This window comes from Scomber japonicus, chromosome 14 (assembly GCF_027409825.1).
Source record: "Scomber japonicus isolate fScoJap1 chromosome 14, fScoJap1.pri, whole genome shotgun sequence".
NCBI lineage: Eukaryota > Metazoa > Chordata > Actinopteri > Scombriformes > Scombridae > Scomber > Scomber japonicus.
In genome coordinates this window covers 19,987,442-20,007,967 of record NC_070591.1, presented here as the reverse complement: position 1 = coordinate 20,007,967, position 20,526 = coordinate 19,987,442, and the positions used below count along the sequence as shown (strand labels likewise).

General features: G+C 39.3%; 1 protein-coding gene across 1 annotated transcript; it reads left to right on the top strand.

Annotated features, from left to right (window-relative positions):
• The first annotated feature begins 1,656 nt into the window (after positions 1–1,656).
• On the top strand, positions 1,657–16,158 carry zmp:0000000760 (collagen alpha-1(IX) chain). The gene is made up of 26 exons (XM_053333193.1): positions 1,657–1,735; positions 2,708–2,831; positions 3,427–3,820; positions 3,915–3,992; positions 4,088–4,183; positions 4,270–4,323; positions 6,832–6,885; positions 6,974–7,027; positions 7,107–7,160; positions 7,330–7,383; positions 7,471–7,524; positions 7,610–7,663; positions 8,039–8,092; positions 8,251–8,295; positions 8,398–8,451; positions 8,527–8,580; positions 8,674–8,727; positions 8,871–8,942; positions 9,028–9,063; positions 10,479–10,523; positions 10,612–10,644; positions 12,155–12,301; positions 12,786–12,962; positions 13,753–13,843; positions 15,583–15,660; positions 15,956–16,158. The coding sequence occupies exons 1-26, from the start codon at positions 1,657–1,659 to the stop codon at positions 16,156–16,158; spliced, it is 2,292 nt and encodes a 763-aa protein (XP_053189168.1).
• Positions 16,159–20,526: the final 4,368 nt, after the last annotated feature.

The window sequence follows — 20,526 nt, the reverse complement described above, 5'->3', positions numbered from 1 at the left end:
TTTGTTAGGCAAACATTGCCTGGTTTACAGCTTACTGATTGTTAGGATCTGCTGCTTTTCTTTGTCTTTTGTGATAATAAAGTTGATCTCTTATAGTTTTGTACTGTTGATGGTCAAATTGAGCAATTTGAGGACTTCACCTTGGGCTTTAGAAAAATATGATTGGCCAATATCACTATTTTCAGTTTTTTTTTCTTTATTTATATTCTAAATTATTAATCAAGAAGTAATTAGCAGATTAATCAATAATATAATAATAATATAATGATTGCGGCCAGGTGATCTTTTTGCTTAAAAAGCAAACAAAATAAACTGCAGTGATATTATTGGTGTGAATTATAACACTTTACTTGGAAGATTTTGTCATTTTTCCCTCTTATAATAATATAATATTTATAATAATATTCCTCATATATTGACTGTGCATTTGTGTTTATCAGTCTCTCCCTACAGCCTAGTTGTTGGATTCAGTGTGGCGGTTTAGATTGAAGGTGCAGTCTCTTGGTGGAATGTTTGCAGATCATCTTGTGTTTATCTGTGACATACTACATCTGTATCTCAGAGAGACTGCAGATGGTGAAACACTGTCTTGAGTGAACACACAGTAAACCCCTGTGACTGTTTTTTAAAGTAATTATAGGCTATGTTTCTTAAGAAGTCTGCTTTCTAACTGTGCCAGTGGATTTGTAATAGGAAGATAAACATGTTTTTCAGATTTACACAAAAACCACAAAGCTTTGGAGAGCTATGATGAACGAAACATTGCCTACCTAAACAGTACAAGCATATTGTTCAATACTCCTGTCATTGTCCCCTTTGATAGTAGCTTTAACCTACATGAAGGCTCCTGGTATATTCAGCTACATTTCCTTTATGTGATGACTTTGCTGGATGGTGTTACCTCCTAGTGACTGGACATCTAACTGACCTATGAGAGAAGACAGATCCCCTGGGGACCAAAGGTGGAGTGGAGCACGGGGGTCAGGCTCCTTTGAGACCCAGAGATTTTTAGATTGAATGGTCCTCCTGTTCAGCTCAAAGTCTGGCCTGGGCATGGCACTTTAGAGTGGGATATATCCTCACAGCAGAAACTGGAATAGATCCATCTGCAGGAGCCCTGGTACCTTGTTTTTCAGGAATATGTAAGTAACTACAATATTCTCTGGTTTGATCTGTTATTAAAAGTAGTTTTTATGGAGGTAGAAAGTAAATTGAGGTTGCTGTTGATTCAGAACGCTAATCAAACAGAGGATTATGTTTGACCAGTTCTGGATCTGATTCAGTATTGAGTGTTAATTGTTTAATCCAGATATTTAAATCTTAAAAGGTTTTTCATGGACAAAACAATAAAGAAGAAAGATTATCCCATTAAGTTTTTGAATTTGAGTACATTAAAATAAATACAAATACTTTATATTTATGAGGCATATAAAGGAAATCCGATAACCAATTTTAAATTGTATAGTTATAGATAAGGCTGTAATACTATATTACCACTACTCACTGTTTAATCTTTATCAGTTATGTGTAGGGGTTGATAGCTTTAGAATTAAATAAATACAAGAGGACTGACTTCTAATCAATATCCTATACTCATCCATTTATCTGATTGCTGTACCACAGGTACTTATAGCCTTCAACATTCAAAAATTGAAAATGCCAGCCTACAAAGATATGTTGGTGTTTGCAGTGCTCTTTGCCATCTCGGGACTCACCCACAGTCAAAAGCTGCCAAGTAAGTTTTACTTTTTGAAAGTTCATATGATGACTGGAATATACCACTGCATAAAAATTAACACTAACTAATCATTCCTAATATGATATGCTGTATAGTTGTCCTGTGGTGGACATGTTATCTTAGCCGGTGCATTCCTGTAAAAATAAGTTTTTAAACTTAGCAAGGATATTTCTGGTTGAATAGAATTAATATATATTCATCTTATTGATCAATTTTATTCACCTGCTCTTACTATGGTTCTCCAAGTTGAAAACTGTCCTACCACACCTTGGCCAGCAGATGTCAGTGTTTGTTCATAGTCTATTTACCTTCACAGCAGTGGATGAGCTCTCAATGCCTATGTGGATACTCACAGGTCAAGAGGTCACGCTGGGGTTAAGTTGTGTACATGAACCACTGAAATTCTGCGATTAAGTCTCTTTGCTATAGCAGTTCACATAATGTTTTATGTCAAATGTGAAAACTGAATGTTTCCTCCATGTGTAAGCAGAAACCTAATCCTAAATATGTCAAATAAATAGTAATTCCAATGCCAGTAGAAAGCACTCAACTAATTAGTCAGTCATTCTTATGCTGAATATAATATATATTATGTAGGCCCACTGACTGTTACGCATGACAGTGCACATTTATTCAATGTCTACTGGAGACATTACTTGTATTCAGAATCTTTCACCAATTTTCATCAACACATTTTAACAAAAAACACACCTCCATGCTGACCTCATTGCAGCAAAGAACCTCCAGTGATTCAGGTGCCAAATCCACCCATATGCTTCCTCATGTTAGTGGTTTAATAAATGATCTCATGCTACCTGTGAAGAGATAGTGTTATTAATGAAAATGAGTAATGCAACTATTTTAAAAAGCAGTGATATCAGCGCTGACGTGAGATTTAGAAGTAGTCCAGCGCCTTTGATGCTGAATCAGTGTAACGTCAGACTGAGCTGTGTGTGTGTGTGCTGTGAGGTTTTGATCTCCTGGAGGAATTTCGTGTGCCTGAGTCGAAAGGAGTGAAGCAAGTGGATGGCTCGCAACCTGAGGCAGTGGCCTACCGCATCAACCCCTCCATCCATCTACGCAGGACCATGAGGTACAGTAATGGACTCAATGAGCCAGGTTATTTTATTGAAGCTGATCAGTATAACATGATTAGTAACATAACATGATGATGGAAAGTAGGGAGTGTCTCTTTGCCCTCTCTGGCTGAGACTGTGACCCCACACTGAAGTGTCCAAGCAACAGTGATCACACTGCACCCTGATGTACACCAGTATGCTAGCATTGTATGCATGTTTACATGCTGGCATTTGCATCTACTTCAAAGCAAAGTTGTGCCTAAATTCAGCCTCAGAGAGCTGCTAGCATGGCTGTAGAATCTAAGTGTTGTGTTTTTTAACCTTTATGAAGGCAGCTTTGCCTTTTGATCAGTAACAATGTACTTTGGTCAAATTAAAGACACAAAAACTGGTTTCTAAGCAGTGCTTCATAAACATTTTTTCACAGAAATGTGGGTGTTGAAACCGATGTAGGCATAAAGTTAAAAGCATAAAGCATAAAGTTTAAGCTGTTTCTACTTACTATAAATAAACCCTTATGTTCCCACAAAGAGCCTTTAGTTATTTTGTGAAGAAAGTAGTCTCTGTTTGATGTTATCCAGCTCTTTAAACCTCACTCTCATGTCACAGCGATGTGTACCCAGATGGTCTTCCCTCCGACTACTCTGTCATCGCAACGTTTAAGGTGACCAAGGACACAGCCAAGAAATCCTGGAACCTGTGGCAGGTCAGCGACCCTGAGGGACGAGAGCAAGTTGGCCTACGTTTCCAGGGTGACACACGCTCCTTGGACTTCTTCTACACCAGCCCCCATGGGAGCCAGATGCTGAGGACCTTCCATGGTGTGGAAAAGCTATTTGATGGCGAGTGGCACAAGTTGGCGCTGAGTATGAAGGGCAACCAAGTGAAGCTGCTGATAGACTGTCAAGAGGTCAGCATAGAGTCTATTGATGAGCCAAGGCCAGTCATCCACCACGGGTACACCTCCATCGTCAAGCGGGCTGCAGGAGATCGCTCAGTGTCTGTACGTTCACAGCTTGGGTTTCTCTATTTTTATATTTATATTGTAACATAGGATACAACTTTAATTTCTCATATTTTGTCCTGCCTCATTTCAGGTGGACCTCCAGCAGATGGAAGTGTCATGTGACCCAGAGCAGGCCTATTCAGAGGGCTGCTGTGAACTCTCCAACGTGGTGAGTCAACTCCCATTTTGGCAGGTTTTCACTCCCTCTGTTAAAGATGGTTTTGTAGTTTTAAAACAATACTTTCACCTTTCCCACTGTTACAGTGTGGCGGGTATGCAGAGATAGGCCTGACAGCTGGAAGAGCATCTTGCAAATGTATGCATGGACAACCTGGGATTCAGGGACCTCCAGGGCCTAAGGTGAGCGCGCATATGCAGTAAAAATTGGCTGAACATATTAATAAGGCAAGCTGAGACATGTTGACATTTTAAAAATTCTTCTGCAGGGTCACAGCGGTCTTCCAGGAGAACCCGGAGACCGGGGAAGACAAGGAAATTGGGTAAATAAATGTACTATATGTCTCTCAGTGATAAAAAGTAATGTCACACTGGATACATGAGCACTCTGGTGTGTCTAGTCAGTGTGTTCTTAGCGTGAGCACTACCCACTTCCTCTGGCTGCACAAGAAAGAGTTAAACTGAATTGAGGGTAAATGACATTGTAAAACTCATTCGTGAGACAGCAGCAAAGCTGTGGAAAATGGCAGTAGAAACACAACTGAGACACGACAGGATGGAAACAGATCTGGAAGCAGAAGCACTTAGCGATAGTAAACACAGGGGCTCCTTTCAAAGTTTCAAAACTGATGTCTGCTTTGCAAAAGATTTAGGACGAAGCCAAGATAAGCACGAACCAATATGAATGTGACAATAAATTAGTTTTCTGCATTCTGAAATAGACATTTGCATCTTCATTTGCAACACTGGACCTCCTGGTTTTGAATATAGGATTTAACTCAAACTGGCAAAAGATCACAGGAGGAGTCCTAATGGTTTTGCTTTTCCATTTGGAGGAAACGGAGCCAAATATAATGAATCCCACACACAAGAAAAACAGGCAGTTGAGCAATAACCACCCTGCAAGTGTGTGTAATGAGTGGCATTAGTCTGCTGAACTGTTGTGTGAAATTTGTCAAATGTTTTCTTTTGTAAATGCTTTAGTTTTGTGGATAAGGCTAATCCTGTTCACCACAGGAAGACCAAATTGGGAAAGAGAGGAAGAGGGTAGAAAATGATAATGAAGGAGAAGAAAAGTATTCTGCTGCAGGAGCCAGTCACACATGGATCAGTGAATGAACAAATACACTCATATTCATATCCTTCAGGGAGCCGCAGACGTGATTATTTCCACTTTAAATTTACGATTTGTTAATCTCTTTGATGCTTAGCAGTCACTGTTGTGTTGGAGCAGATCTGAGTGTCTGTTAAACAAAGTCCAGAGAACATGTGTTTTAAAGAAAGAGATTTTTTTTTATATACTTATGTGATGGTTTGGCGTTTAACATGCCCTTTGCACTCAAGGAAATCCCCCATGCCGCCTGCGCAAACATATGTCTGCCTGTAGACACACGTACACACAGAGCACAATTCCAGAGCTTTTCATGCTACATATTCATGTCCTGCATTGCAGCTGCAGCTCATCTGGGAGTAAACATCTGTCTTGTGTGACTCGTTAGAGTTTTGACCTCTTGCCAGCTTGTGAATCACAGAGCTCCAACATGTTTATCTCTCCCCCTGCTGGCATCTGAGGAGGGCATTTCCTGGCACAGATATATGAACTGTCCCTCTCATGTGTGGTCCTGCGTTCGTCAGAGCTATACCGCCTTAAAATGTCGTAAAGTTCACGCTCATGCCTCTAGCCGTACTGTCGGCCATCTCTGAGGTTAACCTCCCAGCCCAGCTGACTTTGCTTAAAAACAGTCTTAGGTGAGATGATCAAATAAACCCACAACACAAAGGCATCCTGGCCTTGTTTAACATGTTTGTTGATTCAGTGAAACAGAGCCAAATGGAAAACACTTTTCCTCCTACTACCAAGGAAGTCAGCATCTGTACAAACAATATTTGTCCATTTTGTTATATTCATGAGTAATGTTTCCTAAATCCTGCTGAATATGCTTGTGTATATTTTCCACTAATGCGACTCATTTGAAATTGACTGAAATGTATCAGATGTAATACTTAGTTTGTAATGACCTTACATTAATGTTCATTTTGTCTTATGATTTTTAAAACGTATGCTAAAGGAATAGTTTGACATTTTGAGCAATACACCTACTCCCCTTCGTGTCCAGAGTTAGATGAGATATAAGAAATAAAAATGGTGTTGATACTTTAACTCTCAGCAACAAAGTGAATGGGTATTTCCCAAAACTATTACTTAGATAGGACTTTTAATGTCACTTTGGCTTTACCACATAGCATTAAAAAACAACATAATGTAACTGACAATATGATATGATAAGGACAAGTGACAGGGGCCCTGCATCAAGAAACATTACAATACATAAATGCAGTAGACAACATTACAATAATACAAAATGGGAGAAGTTAAATTCAAAGTAACCTTGAATCCAGTATCTTAATTGCATTTGGTACGAAAGACTATAGACTACACATTTGGGGTGACACTAACTTGCCCAAAGTGTCAGCTTGAAGTTTAGACACAACAGTTTGATTAGCCATATGTTCATACTTAAAACAAAATAGACACTAAACCAGAAACAAACAAAATATGGCACAGCACAGCACAGGTGAAACACAGCAGTAGTTTGCTGGAAAAGTCAACTGATATTTTCCAAGTGTTTAATTAAGGAGCAAATGCTGCCAAAACAGTTTGTTGATGGGTCCAAAGCTTAATTTCCCATAACTTATTAGTGACTGTCTTTTAGTGGAAAAACTTACTCATGTTCACATTAAACACTCTATTCCTCAAGCTACTCGATTCACAAACTAATTGCTGCAGTGCAACAAGTCTCACTTGTGATTAAGTCAAGCTTATGTTGCAGGGGATCATGGGAAACACAGGAGACTATGGAAACGTTGGTGAGCCGGGCCCAAAGGTAAGTTATGTCTTTATATGCTCCCATCAGGGTTCCGTTTGACTTATTCTCAAGATTTATTAATGAAGCCTCACAAACACATCCTCAGGGTGAAGAGGGAATCAAAGGCGAGAAAGGAATGAGAGGACTCTGGGGCCAAGTGGTAATTCATCACTCTCAGATTATTATTTATTTACCCTGAAATATTGAATATCTGTATTAACGAGGTGTTGTGTTAACAGGGAGACAGGGGTCCCAAGGGACTGAAAGGATTAGAAGGGGCAGCAGGCTTTAAGGTAAGTTCTTCTGCTGGGTTTTAAGTTTTAATTGGATTACTTTAATGAGGCAATCTGCAGCCAGCTAATGAAGTTACAGACTTTTCATTGGATTTCTGCACAGTTTGTTGTTGCAGATGTACAACTTTATAGATAAATCAGAGGGTTAACATTCTGCCTGTAATTAAAGGGTGTTCGGGGACCACCTGGAGACATTGGAGAGACCGGGGAACCAGGAGAAGTTGTATGTTAACCTTTCAGACACAGTATTGAACTCTTTTGCAAGTGATTATGTAATTACTGTAGAATTAACATTATGGCCTCCTTGAAGGGTGCTCAAGGTGAAACAGGATACGAAGGAATTGCTGGTTTTCAAGGAGTTAAGGTATTCATTTTTCCTTCCTATTTGTCTGTTTTTTGTGATTTGGATATTATGATTTTTTCACATCAAGGTTTTATTTCATTTGTAGGGAGAAAAAGGGCCCACGGGTGCAGCTGGGCGCTCTGGACCCCAAGGAAAGCAGGTGAGTTGTGGGATTCCCTGTTCCATAATCCGTAATAGGATACTCTTAATTCTTTGTCTACCTTCAAAATCCCCTCATGCGTGTGCGGAGACCCACTAAATCATTTTTAATGTGGTAATACACTGGAATAGAGCAATGTTTTGGGTTTATGTGCCGTCTCCATAAACAACATTAGTCCATGTGGATGGATTCTGGCTGAGATCTGAGGGTCTGAACTATATCAACATAAACTGGTGAGTCACTGAAATAGGAGCCACAGCCGCAATGATAACCTATTCTAGTGTATATGAAGGAGGGCTCCTTGGTACACTTTGTTGCTTCCAGGATGAGATGTGGTGCATAAATGTAACATTTGTTTCAAATGATGTTTGACAGGGTATTGTGGGGGATCCTGGAGAGAGGGGAACTCCTGGAGAGAAGGGGCAGCCTGTATGTATCTGAAATTGATTGGAATGCCAAGATAATATTTTTTTGCTTTTTGTTTGCTTTGGTTCCTACCATTATTCAAACATCACAAATATCTGAAAGTGAATTATTTGCATGCAAAACTTGATGGATATGTTTTTGTCTGAACTTATGAAAATTAGGGGATCCCAGGACCTGTGGGCAGAGCTGGAACTATTGGAGAAAAGGTAATTAACTGCTGTCACACTTACAGCCTCACACCTGAGCACTCATCTCCCAAATAATAACAATATCGATACGGTTTTATAATAATGATACGGTTTCCCCAGGGCATTATTGGAGATCCAGGGTATACAGGCAGAGATGGTGACCCGGGAATAGAGGTATTGTATGGTGCTGACATTGATATCTTGATAATGTATTGTATTATATTTTTAAGTGTCATTGTTTCTGCACAGGCTTATCAAGGACCACAAGGCCTCAGTGGAAATTTTGGACTAAGTGGAGCAGAGGTAACTTGCTAATCTTGTTTGGGTTGGTAAATAAATGTAAATAATTGTGTTGTTTTCAGAAAATTTATTTGTTGCGGTCTGTGTCTTTTATAGGGAGAGAAAGGCGCCCTGGGGGCAGCGGGAGAAATGGGTCCCCAAGGTCGAACTGTAAGTCACTTTTTCAGGCATTTCAATCACTGAAGACAAGCACATAATACGTTTTGTAGGTAAAGTAGTTTACCATCTTGAAGGAAAACGACAAAGAATAAAGCAGTCCCTTAGGTTGGTTTAATAAATGTTTTATTCTCGAGGGCCCAAGAGGTTACAAGGGTTCTGCAGGGAAGCCAGGAAGACCTGGATTTATTGGCCCACCGGGACCTACTGTAAGTGCTCCAGATGAATTTTCTAAACTCCTCCAAATACTAGTTCATTTTCTTCGAGTCATTAAACCATGGCATATCTTCACAGGGACACGTGGGTGTGCCTGGAAAACCAGGGACCAAGGTAATACATCCTCATCCATTTCCCATTAGAAATATAAAATGAGAGCAAAATTACTGTTTAATGCCACCATTAGCCATTTGGGAAGTGTTTACTGGTTTAAACAATTTGTGGATATTTTGTATTACAAATTCATTCCTCAAATCTCTTTTAGGGAAGACTTGTTGGAAAGGCTTGATTGCCATATCAGTCACAAAACTCAGAACCAGCATTTCAGCAAGTAATTCAGTCAGATCTCCAGACAGCTTTCTCTTGTAGGATATTGGCATAGTGAGTCGTATTCTCCCCATCTGGACAGGAGGTCACAACCAGTGCTAAACTCCCCCTCAGGATGTTTACTGAATGTTCCATGCCAATTACAGAGACAGATATTTCTGCAGAAACTGCTTTTCAGTTGTTTATGTTTTCCTGCCATGCTATAAAACAAATGTTCATAAAGTTCAGATGCATTTAAATTGGTAGAAAAGTTAAATATGACAGTTCTCACGGTTATTGTCCAGGGACGGAAATAAAAAAAGAAATCAGAAATGCCTTGTTTAAGGCTGGAAATGATGTTTGAGTTACAGTACAGTGAGATTATAAGATTCCTTATTAGCTTTTATACCTCATACATCATCAACACCAAGTTGTTTACCTACAGCTGATGTTGGATGAAGATCAGTGTGAAACGGAAGGGCCATGTCTGGTTATCACATATAGATGGAGCTTCTTGAGATCAGGGTTGGAACTTCTAGTTGAGAGTAGAGTGACGATTAATGAAACAGGGTTGATGTAGGAGAAACAAGGAATTTGCTGAACACAGACAATAATGTCCGTATGCTGTGTCAATTACTTAGGATATTGCACATCATCAGGTTTGCTCTAAGAATCACACACAGGACCCAAAGAGTTCTTCACTGAAAACCTACAGTATCAGTAACAAGCACTTACTCCTTAAATACTAGCAGCTATAATGAGCTTGGATTAACAGTGGCTATAATAGGTATCAACAATGAACCAAAGTCACTGAGAAACAAAGCATCACAACATCCAAAGCACTCCTGCAGCACAATCCATTCTCCAAAACATGAATTAACATATGAATTCAAAATACATCCCAAGATGAAGGAGTTAATATACAAACTAGAGAGACTAAAATCTAAAAAACATTAAATTGACTCACAAATTAACAATTATAAGTCCCTATGTGTAGGATTTGGTGATGTCAAAAAAAAGTATGCATGCTGAAATCAATGTCATAAACCACAACATATACAACAAACTAGAAAAAGCAAGCAGACAATTAAAAACTATACTTTTAATCCTATTACTGTGGCACTTTAACAGATGCTTTTGTTGACTGGTCAGTTTAAAAATGTACATATATCAAATATTTGCAAACCTCTAAAAATGTTGTATTGTTCATTTGCCTTTTATAGGGTGACACAGGAATACAGGGAATCCAAGGAGGTAAAGGTGGAGAGGTACTATCTTAGATATTTATCTTATCTGCTCATTATTACACCCTTCTAAATGTGTTCATTCATAACATTAATTTGTTATCTTTTACAGGGAGATAGCGGAATTAAGGGCCCAAAAGGAAAGGTGAGGTGTGACTTTGTTGTTAGAGCTTGATTTACAGAAAATGTGCCTACATTTAAAAGATGTTAACATTGACTTATATTACTAATAGTTGAAAAAAAGCATTTTCCACTCTGTTCCACTCTGGTGCTCAAATTTAAATAAAAAGAGACAGCATGACCACTTTGCTATGAGAATTGGGTCATTGATGAGAACACCCTGATTAATTTGGTGTTGCTGACAGATTACAAAATTTATACTGGCTTCTTTGAGAACAGGATACATCCATCTTATTTTCTGTTTAAATAGTCTGAAAAGTCTGATATCAGTCCGTTGAATAACATTCCAAACATTGCCAATATTAAATGACCAGTGTGTAAGATTTAGTGGGATCTAGTGGTGAACCCCCTTGCCACCCCTCCAAGTATGTAAGAGAACCTATGATGGCTGTGTCCATTCTGGGTTACTGTAGAAACATGACAGTGTAACATGGCGTGCTCTCGCTCCCTATGTAGATGTAAAGGGCTCATTCTAAGCTAATGAAAACACAGTTATTCTTATTTTCAGGTGATACACACCAATTAAAGCATACTTATGAATATGATATTTCATTTCTTCAAAGTCTATTTTAAGAGATGAGAAGAGTGGTAACACCCACAGTTGTACTAAAGTGATCGCCTCTCTTTCAACATCAAACATAGCTCTTGAGCTAGCCTGGGTAAACCCATGCTCTCATTCTGGTGAGATTTTACTTCGCTCAGAAAGTTAGCATGGCCACCAAGACAACATTTTTGCCTGAGATAAGGAACCAATCACAGAATGGGGAAGCGGGCTCAATATGATGACGACCGTAGAGCGACTCTGTTTACATCCAGCATGGCGGCCATGGAGGTGCAGCAACTGTTTGTGTGCTAAATGAATTAGTTCACTTTGAAAATGGAGCAAAAACTTGCGCTACATGATTTTTCCTTCATAAAAAGGATGTGTTCACGCTGCTCCCTACAGGCTGTGAATACGTCATTGTCTATCGTTGACATGATTGGCTGTAAGCTTGTCCAGTAGCGTACAGAAGCATTTGATCAACATTCGTTGATCCCGCCTCAAATACGAGAAAATGAACGGCTCCTCGTCAGACCCTATCTCTATCTCGCATGATATTGAGACAGGGTCTGGTGTTAGCTAGGCTACTCTTGAGCATGTTTTGATCTCATTCTGACACCTAAATGAAACTCTACACAGTACATATTATTAATATATTATACTTAGTATTTTTTTGTTAAATTCCAAATAAAAAATTTTGCTTAGCATTTTGCATGTCTACTAATATTTACTTTTACCACTGACATTTGGTTACTTGCTAGTTTGCAGAGCGACACTGTTGGTTACTGTGTGACTGTTAGTTACTATGATATGATAAGCTTTTTGAGTTGTTAGTGCTGGCCATAAAGTTTGTGCCCATGCGCACACAACTTATTTCTCATTTTTTTCTGATGGATGTGCTGAATCTGACCAATGTTGTTAATCCCTTCTGTAGGTTGGAGACAGGGGTGAGCAGGGTCCTCAGGGAGGACGGGGGAAGCGCGGCCCAGCTGGCCCACCTGGACGTTCAGGTCCTGTCGGAGTCAAAGGGGTTCGAGGTGAAGGAGGACCAGATGGGTTTCAGGGCCCCCCAGGCCCACCAGTAAGTAAAATACAAGCCTCTGAATGTTTTGTCTTTTGGCTCATACCACAAACTTTATAGTGCTACAGTATAATATTTGATGTAATCAACACTATACTCATGATGCAAAGTAAGGCTCTTCAGTCTCTACTATAACTACCACTTCATCTATATGAATGATGGTACAATAACAACAAAGTAATCATTTGTACAAGTGGTTTGATTTACTGGCACACACAGTTTGGTAACAACTTTGGTGTGAAGAACACATTTAAACAGTTTCTCATTAGTCTGTAGCTAGTTGTGAGTCACAGCAAGGGTTTCGTTTAGTGTGGCTATAAATCCATAATGAGCCTAAGGAAATATTCTTGGCTTCATTTGTTCGCTGCATTTCCTCTGAGAGTGTGCCATTGCTTCAGCATGTCCTGTCCTACAATATTCCACATTACATGTCCCAGAGTTGGGTCTCTTCCAGTGATGGATGTGGTACTGATTTGTTACACAGGGCCCGACCCTCCCCGCTCAACACGTGATTGAGGTTTGTAAGAAAGTGGTCCTGGAGCAGATGTCCACCTTTGCCAACTCAGTGAAGAGGACGTGTGCTGCTGTTTGTCCTCTCTATGGGGATGTGCCTATGGGTTCTCCAGGTCCACCTGGACAGACAGGGCCATCAGGACCTCCTGTGAGTTTAAGTTTGGGTTTTCAGTTGATCATAGTCAATCGTCACCAATCTAGAAACTAGTTTTTGTTTTTACAGTATTATCAGTTTGATCTCACCTCTTGCAGACCTTTAGATAGTGGTACAGCTGGAGCACAGTCTTTTCTCCATACATTGTTTGTTTCAGTCCCTCTGGCTGAGTAAAATGCAAACACATTGCAAGGGTCTGGACTGGACTAAGAGAGCTGAAGTATTTGGCAGAACAGCTTGGAATGAAAACATTACGATTTTCCACGTCTCCATGAGGACAAATAAGGAGTCACAGACTAGACACTTGGTCTGTGTTGAATAGTTTTTGGAGAGTATCTAGTCTGGCCTTGGATTGGAAAGCCTTTTCCACATTATTATGCAGTGTAGAAGCGATTCATGTTCCACAACTTCTTTAATCACAATGACTTTCATGCTGATAAACGCTCTTGAAGCCATCACTATATCAAAATATTCCACTATATTAGATTATGGCTAGTAAGCCTCATGTTGTGGTTCTTAATGCCAAACCATGAATAGTGATGTACCAGCACTGTACCATATTTGTGAGTATGAGTGATCAGCCAAATAAATCTTTTCAGTTTTTGTACAGAGAGGTGGTCTGAGGATAGTGGAACCTAAGAGGAAGATAAGAAAGTTTTATTTTCAGTGTACTGCTGTGCTAGACAACAACACAATGGAATTACGAGGTTCACATGGTTTACAAGGGTTTCACTGAAAACATAAAAGATTAACGATATATTTTTCGTGTTGATGATGTTGTCAGGGTGACCCTGGTAATAATGGTGTTGATGGAGAAGTGGGCCAGCCGGGATTCTATGGAGAACCTGGCGATGCAGGCGGACAAGGAGAAACAGGTGTGGAAAAACAAACTTGACGGATTATATTCATGAACATGATTATCATCAAAACTATAATTCACCTGTGCTTGTTTTAGAAAGAACCAGATCCTTTTTTTTTTTAAATTGAGAACTAATTTTCTTATCATTTCATCTGTTTATGAGCGATGGCGTCCAATATGAACACAAAACTTTTGTTATTACATTTTGGTTATGTCACTGGTTTGAAGTAGGTGGGGCTTTGTTGGAAAAAGGCAGCACCACATACGCCTGAAGACCAGGATTTAGAAAGTTGTGGGATGTAGTTAACTATGTGTTTAACTATAACGAATAGCATCAAGTACAAATACTAAACTACAAGTAAAAGCATGTTCATTCAAAATGATCCAATTGTTAAGGTTACTTTTCAAAGAAAGTGGCTATTAAAATCACTTGATTTTAGTCTCTTTTAGTCAGGAGAAACTTTGTCAAGAGTAAAATAACCCTGGTGATGTCATCAGCATTATATCCTCTTGGGCTTTGATGTTTAAAAATTTTAACAGAAAGCCTGTGCTAAGATGTAGGAATGTACGAGACAGGGAGGTCTTCATGGAAAATACTTTCACTTTGCATAATGGGCAGCGTAGTTTTTTTTGGAGCAGTCAGGGCATGTTAGCCTTTGCTTCATCAATTTTGACTTTTGTTTTTTAAAATCTGTCTCTCACAACTCCCCCAACTTTACGTAAGTTGAATATTAAATTGGTAGAATACAGCTCATCATATGTTGTGTGTAAAATCATAACAACAAATAAACTAGTAAGTATTAAAGTGGTAAGAGTACATATTTCCTACTGAACTATGTTAGAGGGGAAATATAAAGTAGCATAAAATGGAAATACTCAAGTGTGCCCCACCGTTGGACTTAAAGGACCAATGTGTAGAATTTAGTGTAATTTAGTGCAACTTTGCAGAATTGCTATATAATATTCATAATTATGTTTTAAGTAGTGTATCATCCCATGAAAATAATTGTTGTGCTTTTGTTATCTTATGAATGAACCCTTTATACATAGAGAGCCTCTTTCACAGAGCCTGCCACGTTGCACCACCATGTTTCAGTAGCCCTGAACGGACAAACCAAGCAGTGACTCAAGAGAGAGCCTTTGCATTTTTTTTGTGAGTTTCATAACCACTATAGGTTCTCATACATGCTTGACGGCAGAGGGGAAGGGGTATTCAGTTGGTTGCAATCTGCAACCTCACCACTAGATACCACTAAATCTTACACACTGGTCCTTTAAGTACATTAGATGAATAAATATACCTTGATATTTTCCACCGCTGGTAAAACACACTTGACCACCATTCATTAGTAACCACTCTATGTAAAACTGCTGAATCAAGTACAATACAATGTTGTTAAAACTTGTAGGCTAAGATGTATGTTCTCAGCTCTGATTTATAGTTAGAGGCCCTTGCATGATGTCACACTGATGGTACATTCCCATGCCAAGCCAGTGAAATTGAAGAATATTTACTAGGTGTTTTAAACATTTGTTTAACAATGATCTCAGTAAAACATATGGCCTTTAATCAACATAAACGACGTATTCTTGAATAGAGCTCTCTCCTGGGGGAATAGTATTTTGGCCTGTCTGCTGTCATTCCTGCTAAGAGAAAAATGTGTGTGTGTGTTTGTGTGTGTGTGTGTGTGTGTGTGTGTGTGTGTGTGTGTGTGTGTGTGTGTGTGTGTGTCTGCACATGTGTCTGGTGTCCAGGTGACAGCGGAGAACAAGGTGATAAAGGAGCCAAGGGTCATGGCATACCTGGCTACACTGGAGACCAGGGTCCAAAGGGTAAGTTAATCTTCCAAAACTTTAATGTTCTTTGGTGACTTGCTTCATATTAGATGCTTTTTGTTTTTTTGAGGCATTAAATTAGTGTCCACATCTGTGCCAGTGTGTAAAAATTGTATTCAGCTGAGTCTGTGCTTTAAATACCAGGAAAAGGGGGATGGTGTTACCTTACTGTAAGAAGGGTGTGTTATTTGCCAAAAAAGAAATAATTTCTCTCTGTAAATGCACTGTTCTTGGAATCTGTGAGCACACTGGGAGGGACGAAGACTAAACAACATTTTTGCTTTAATCACAGGTCAACGTGGACGTCCTGGCAGGGCCTTTAACGGCCAGCCAGGGAAACATGGTGAGAGGGGACATGTAGGTCGGCCAGGACTCAGGGGCCACGCAGGTCTCAGAGGACCACCAGGTGTCTGCCTCACCTCTGGGTGTGCTCAACTCAATGCCACTGGTGGGACACCTCAGCAAGCACCCAGCAGGTTGAGGAATCGCCCATAGAGGAAAAAAAGTCTATGTGGACAGTTGAGTATTGATTTGAAAGGGTTGAAAGGTGCTGGATTATTTGTTTTGTTAATATATGTTTGGCCAAATAAATTGAACTTTTTATGTAAATATGTATTCAACTGAAAACTGATTAGATAAAAATACTGAGCTTGAATTTCTAGGATCAACAAAGCAGACAATTACAGACAACATCAACAGAACATATTTGTATAAAAGTACCATCTTTATGTAATAGTTTTATTTAAAATTATTTCACTTCTCTGACTTAACTTTAAACATTTGTTCTTTATAATAAAACCCAAAAATGGTATTGACTTTTGTAATCAGAGTAATGTGTTTTTTTTTAAAGCCTAATTCACATTCATGATCACAGCAATATCTGTCACACAGTTTGAGAGTCAGTGTAATTAATAAAGTAAAGGCAGGTGATGTGTTTGTTTACTGTATATTCATAGTTTTTCAGGTGAAGATAAAGTTGCAAAATATTAAAAAGTATCAAGAACAGTACAGCTCAATTATTTTTGTTAGTCTGTAGTCATACTGTAAGAAGTGCAGATTGTATAAGACACCTGAGCATTTTTCTTAAAATTAAAACGTTTATCATAACCTGGATGTCACCCAGTACATACATATCTAGAAATGTATACATTCCTTAAAACCAGTGGTTATATCAGAAGAGACACTTTGGCAGCTCTTTCTATGCTTTCTGCTTCCCCCCTACAAAATCTGACATGGGTACGCTGAGAATGAAACATGGTGGCACCAGTTTATACATGGTCTCAAATTTCTATGAACCAAAACTAATGCAATCCAAATGTTAAAGATGCCGTAATCACATTGAAATTTTACACAGTGGCTTTAAAATCTTTCCAGATTTTAGGAGTACTCTAGTGCTGTGAATATGTTGTTCCCAATGTTCCACAATTTTGGAGATTTAAAGTTGATATACATTTCACATTGCTAGAATTATCTGGTATCCAGGTGAAATGTTTAGAAATCCTACCTCTACTCATTCTTAATTGGTATCTACATTTTTGCAAATCTTAATTGTGTTTCATTTGACTTCAGTGATTGCAACATGAGTTTGGTTGTTAACAGAAAAGTTAATGACCTGCACCACTCCCCTGGATGACGTGAGGTTGTTGTAGCGATGAGAACAAACAATGTCACAAATAGCAACATTTCCAATATGATGATTCTTCAGATATTGTTGTGGCACTGTTGCTTCACAGCAACAAAGAGATGGCCTGGGCTTTCCTGTGTGGACTTTCCAGCCCGGAAATCTGCTGGTCAAGTGGAGTGGAGATTCCAAATTGTGGTGCCATGTTTATCTATATGTATTAGCCCTGCAATGGGACAACTGGGAGTCTAGGGGATTTCCCTGCTTTGTGATCAATGTACTCTGGGGAGGGTTCCACCCACCCTGCAGCCCACAGAGGACTTAATGAGGTGAAAAATATAATAAATGTTTTCCACAACTAAGATCTAATGGAGAAACACAGGAGGAGCTCAGTGTGTAGTCCTTCTTGTGTCTTTCCTGGCTCACGTTTGTTTCCTCTGAGAAGCCCATCGACTGTAGATCGTCATCCTCCACCTCGTCTGCGACTGCAGCATCATGTGTGCCATGCCGCTCTGTTTTGTTCCATCAAAGGATGCTATGGCCACCTCTGTCATGGAAACTATTACTAATCCACGATTATCCTCCGAAATGTTCTTTCTGGGTTTAACCACTTGCCTCAGACAAGCTCACTATTTATCTCTGTGGCAAACCATACATGTGATCATGATAAATACGTTTTAATGCATGTGAGTTGATTAAAACAACCCAGTACAGTTTAGCTTCAAAGTGATGGCGCAGAATCAGTGGTTATTACAGAGAGAGGTTTTATGTTGTCCTAAGGCAGTTATTTAAAAGGTTTCAGAGAACTGCCAGACACCAAATTGTAGTTGCTAGTCCAAAAGCTGAATGTGTTATTGTGTTATGTAAAAGTGAAAGAAAATTGACACTGTTTGTTCAGCTCTAGATTACACACTGACTTTACCAACAGAACTATTTACCACATTGTAACATAATTGACACAATGAGATGCTGCTGCAAACCAACTGCATGTTTGTTTTAAAACCTCAGCTTATTAACTGATTTCACTCTTTTGCAAAAGTGACATTAGACAGGAATTCATATTTGCTGTGTTCCCCCCCAAATGTTAAAGATTCTGGCACAAAAAAGGTCCTTTGATGGTCATGAGGGGAACAGAGTGAGAGGCCTTTATTCCTTTTGTCCCAGACTGCAGGGCAATATCATGGGAGCAGTTATTAACTTGCAGTTATAAATAACCAAATAGAGAGGAGGCTTTTAACTGATATTAGATCGTCTTTCATCTTTCGTTTCCCCATATGATTGCCTGAGGTTGATTCATTATATTATCGATAAGAGAATCAGACATTTGTAGTTATCAGTTGCCTGGATTTTTGGCAACGCTTCTCTGAACATAATTATTTGAGTGTACAGTTCATATATCTCACACAAAAGCATGTGGTATGCATAAACTAATATGATGTCCTGATATAATGAGTACCACGATAAACCTTTAGGGTGGTGAGATGATTATCTCGGTAGGAAATAAGAAAATGTAATATTTGCTGCACAAAAAATGCAGCTATATTCTGACTTTTCGTTAACCGTTGGCTTTTTTTCAAGTGAAGTACTTTTACTTCTTCAGGCCTCTGAAAAATAGCTTTTCAAGTCCACTGCACACACCTAATAGATCTGCACCTTGTAACAAAGGGTGTAAAGCATACAATGCTTTCTATTAAGGGGTCATCAGCATGAGAGGTCTAGGAGCATGGCTCTGGGTCCAGGAGCAACTCATGACTCTCTGCTCATGAGATGTTGTGTGCACATTAAATAGACCTCATGATCTTGTTTGGATGTGAATAGTGCCCTCATTTTTATTATTTTAAGCTCACAATTACATAATTTATGTACACAGGCTTACCTTACTTCACCTATTCCCACAATTTGATGTAATAAACTGTGCCCAGTGTTTTGTTTCTCACTGATTTTACCCACTTGGCAGACAGTTTCACTTACTTCTACTGTGGCAATTTATTTTAAGTACATCAGATTTGCTGCAGTTGCTTTCAGTGCAGTTTGATACATTTCAATGAAAACAGCGTGCCCTGTTACCCTGCTTAAATCTGTCCCAAACAGGATTATTATGTAACCCTAATCAACTCAGTGTTAAATGTAATGAATATCACATTCTAAATATGGCCACCACCATATTTTGAGGATTATTGATAAATATTACAATAATCCTCACACGATGACAGAATTCTCTAAATTACTGTTGCGTCTTGAAGGAAACTCAATAAGGACACAGATTTTCTGCCCCAGGCTTTTGATCGCTGTGCACCTCCTGTTGGTTATAAACCAGACACCAGTCTAGAGACTGAGGATTACTCAGCATTGGAAACTCTAGTCTCATCAGCAGGTTGGCCACTCCCAGGCTCCAAACACCAGCTCAGTATTTGCATGTGTGATCCAGCAGAGTGTGCTGAGGCTCAGGGTCAATCAGGCCGTGATCAGAAAAGCACTGCTGCTCCATCTCATCATAGGATGACAGCTGATGACATCAGCACCTGTTCAGTGACACCTGTTCAGTGATTTGTCAAAACTGGCAATCCCCACTGTTTCTTTTGCAATGTTTTAGCTGACTTTACAACAACATTAGAACATTGATCTCCTATACTCAACAATAACTTAGCAACATGACTCACAGCCTGCTACATAATTAGGACTATATAACCATGTTAAAATAGATTCACAGTGCAATGTGCAGAACACTGTCATGCTTCCTAGATCACTGAAGAGAGTCTGCAAATACTGAGGCTGTCAGTTGATGCGAAGCAGCCTATCACTGAGTACAAACATGATAAAACTTGTTACAGTGGATAAAACTGAGATCTGCCCACTCTACAGATAACAGTTTCTGCATTTCTAACAACTTCCAGCTGTTTCTGCAGAGAAAGGACTGCAGTAGCCTTTTCACACCTTGTTCATTGCTGACTTGTAGAACATGATCTGCTGTCCATTTGGGTGATGAAGTGGAATGAGATTTTAAATGTAGCATAGTGGAGAAATCCAAAAAGCACTTCAGGTTCTGTTGAAGGTACAGTGTACATTATGCATGTCTCAGTATACTGATCCAGTGCTTGTCCTGCATCCAGAAAACTCCATGTTCTCTGGTTATGCCCATAGCAACCCACACACGATCCAAACCCTTAACATTTGGAGGAGGTTGTGCTCATTACTATTATTTTCCTTTTGGACTGTCAGAGATGGGCTGTCTGTTTCACTAT

What these genes read in the sequence shown, in the direction of transcription:
- zmp:0000000760 (XM_053333193.1), top strand. Translation starts at nt 1,657, where the DNA reads ATGCCAGCCTACAAAGATATGTTGGTGTTTGCAGTGCTCTTTGCCATC. An exon ending in CCACAGTCAAAAGCTGCCAA is followed by an intron (nt 1,736 to 2,707) that starts GTAAGTTTTACT and finishes GTGTGCTGTGAG; the next exon opens with GTTTTGATCTCCTGGAGGAA. An exon ending in CTGGAAAACCAGGGACCAAG is followed by an intron (nt 9,064 to 10,478) that starts GTAATACATCCT and finishes TGCCTTTTATAG; the next exon opens with GGTGACACAGGAATACAGGG.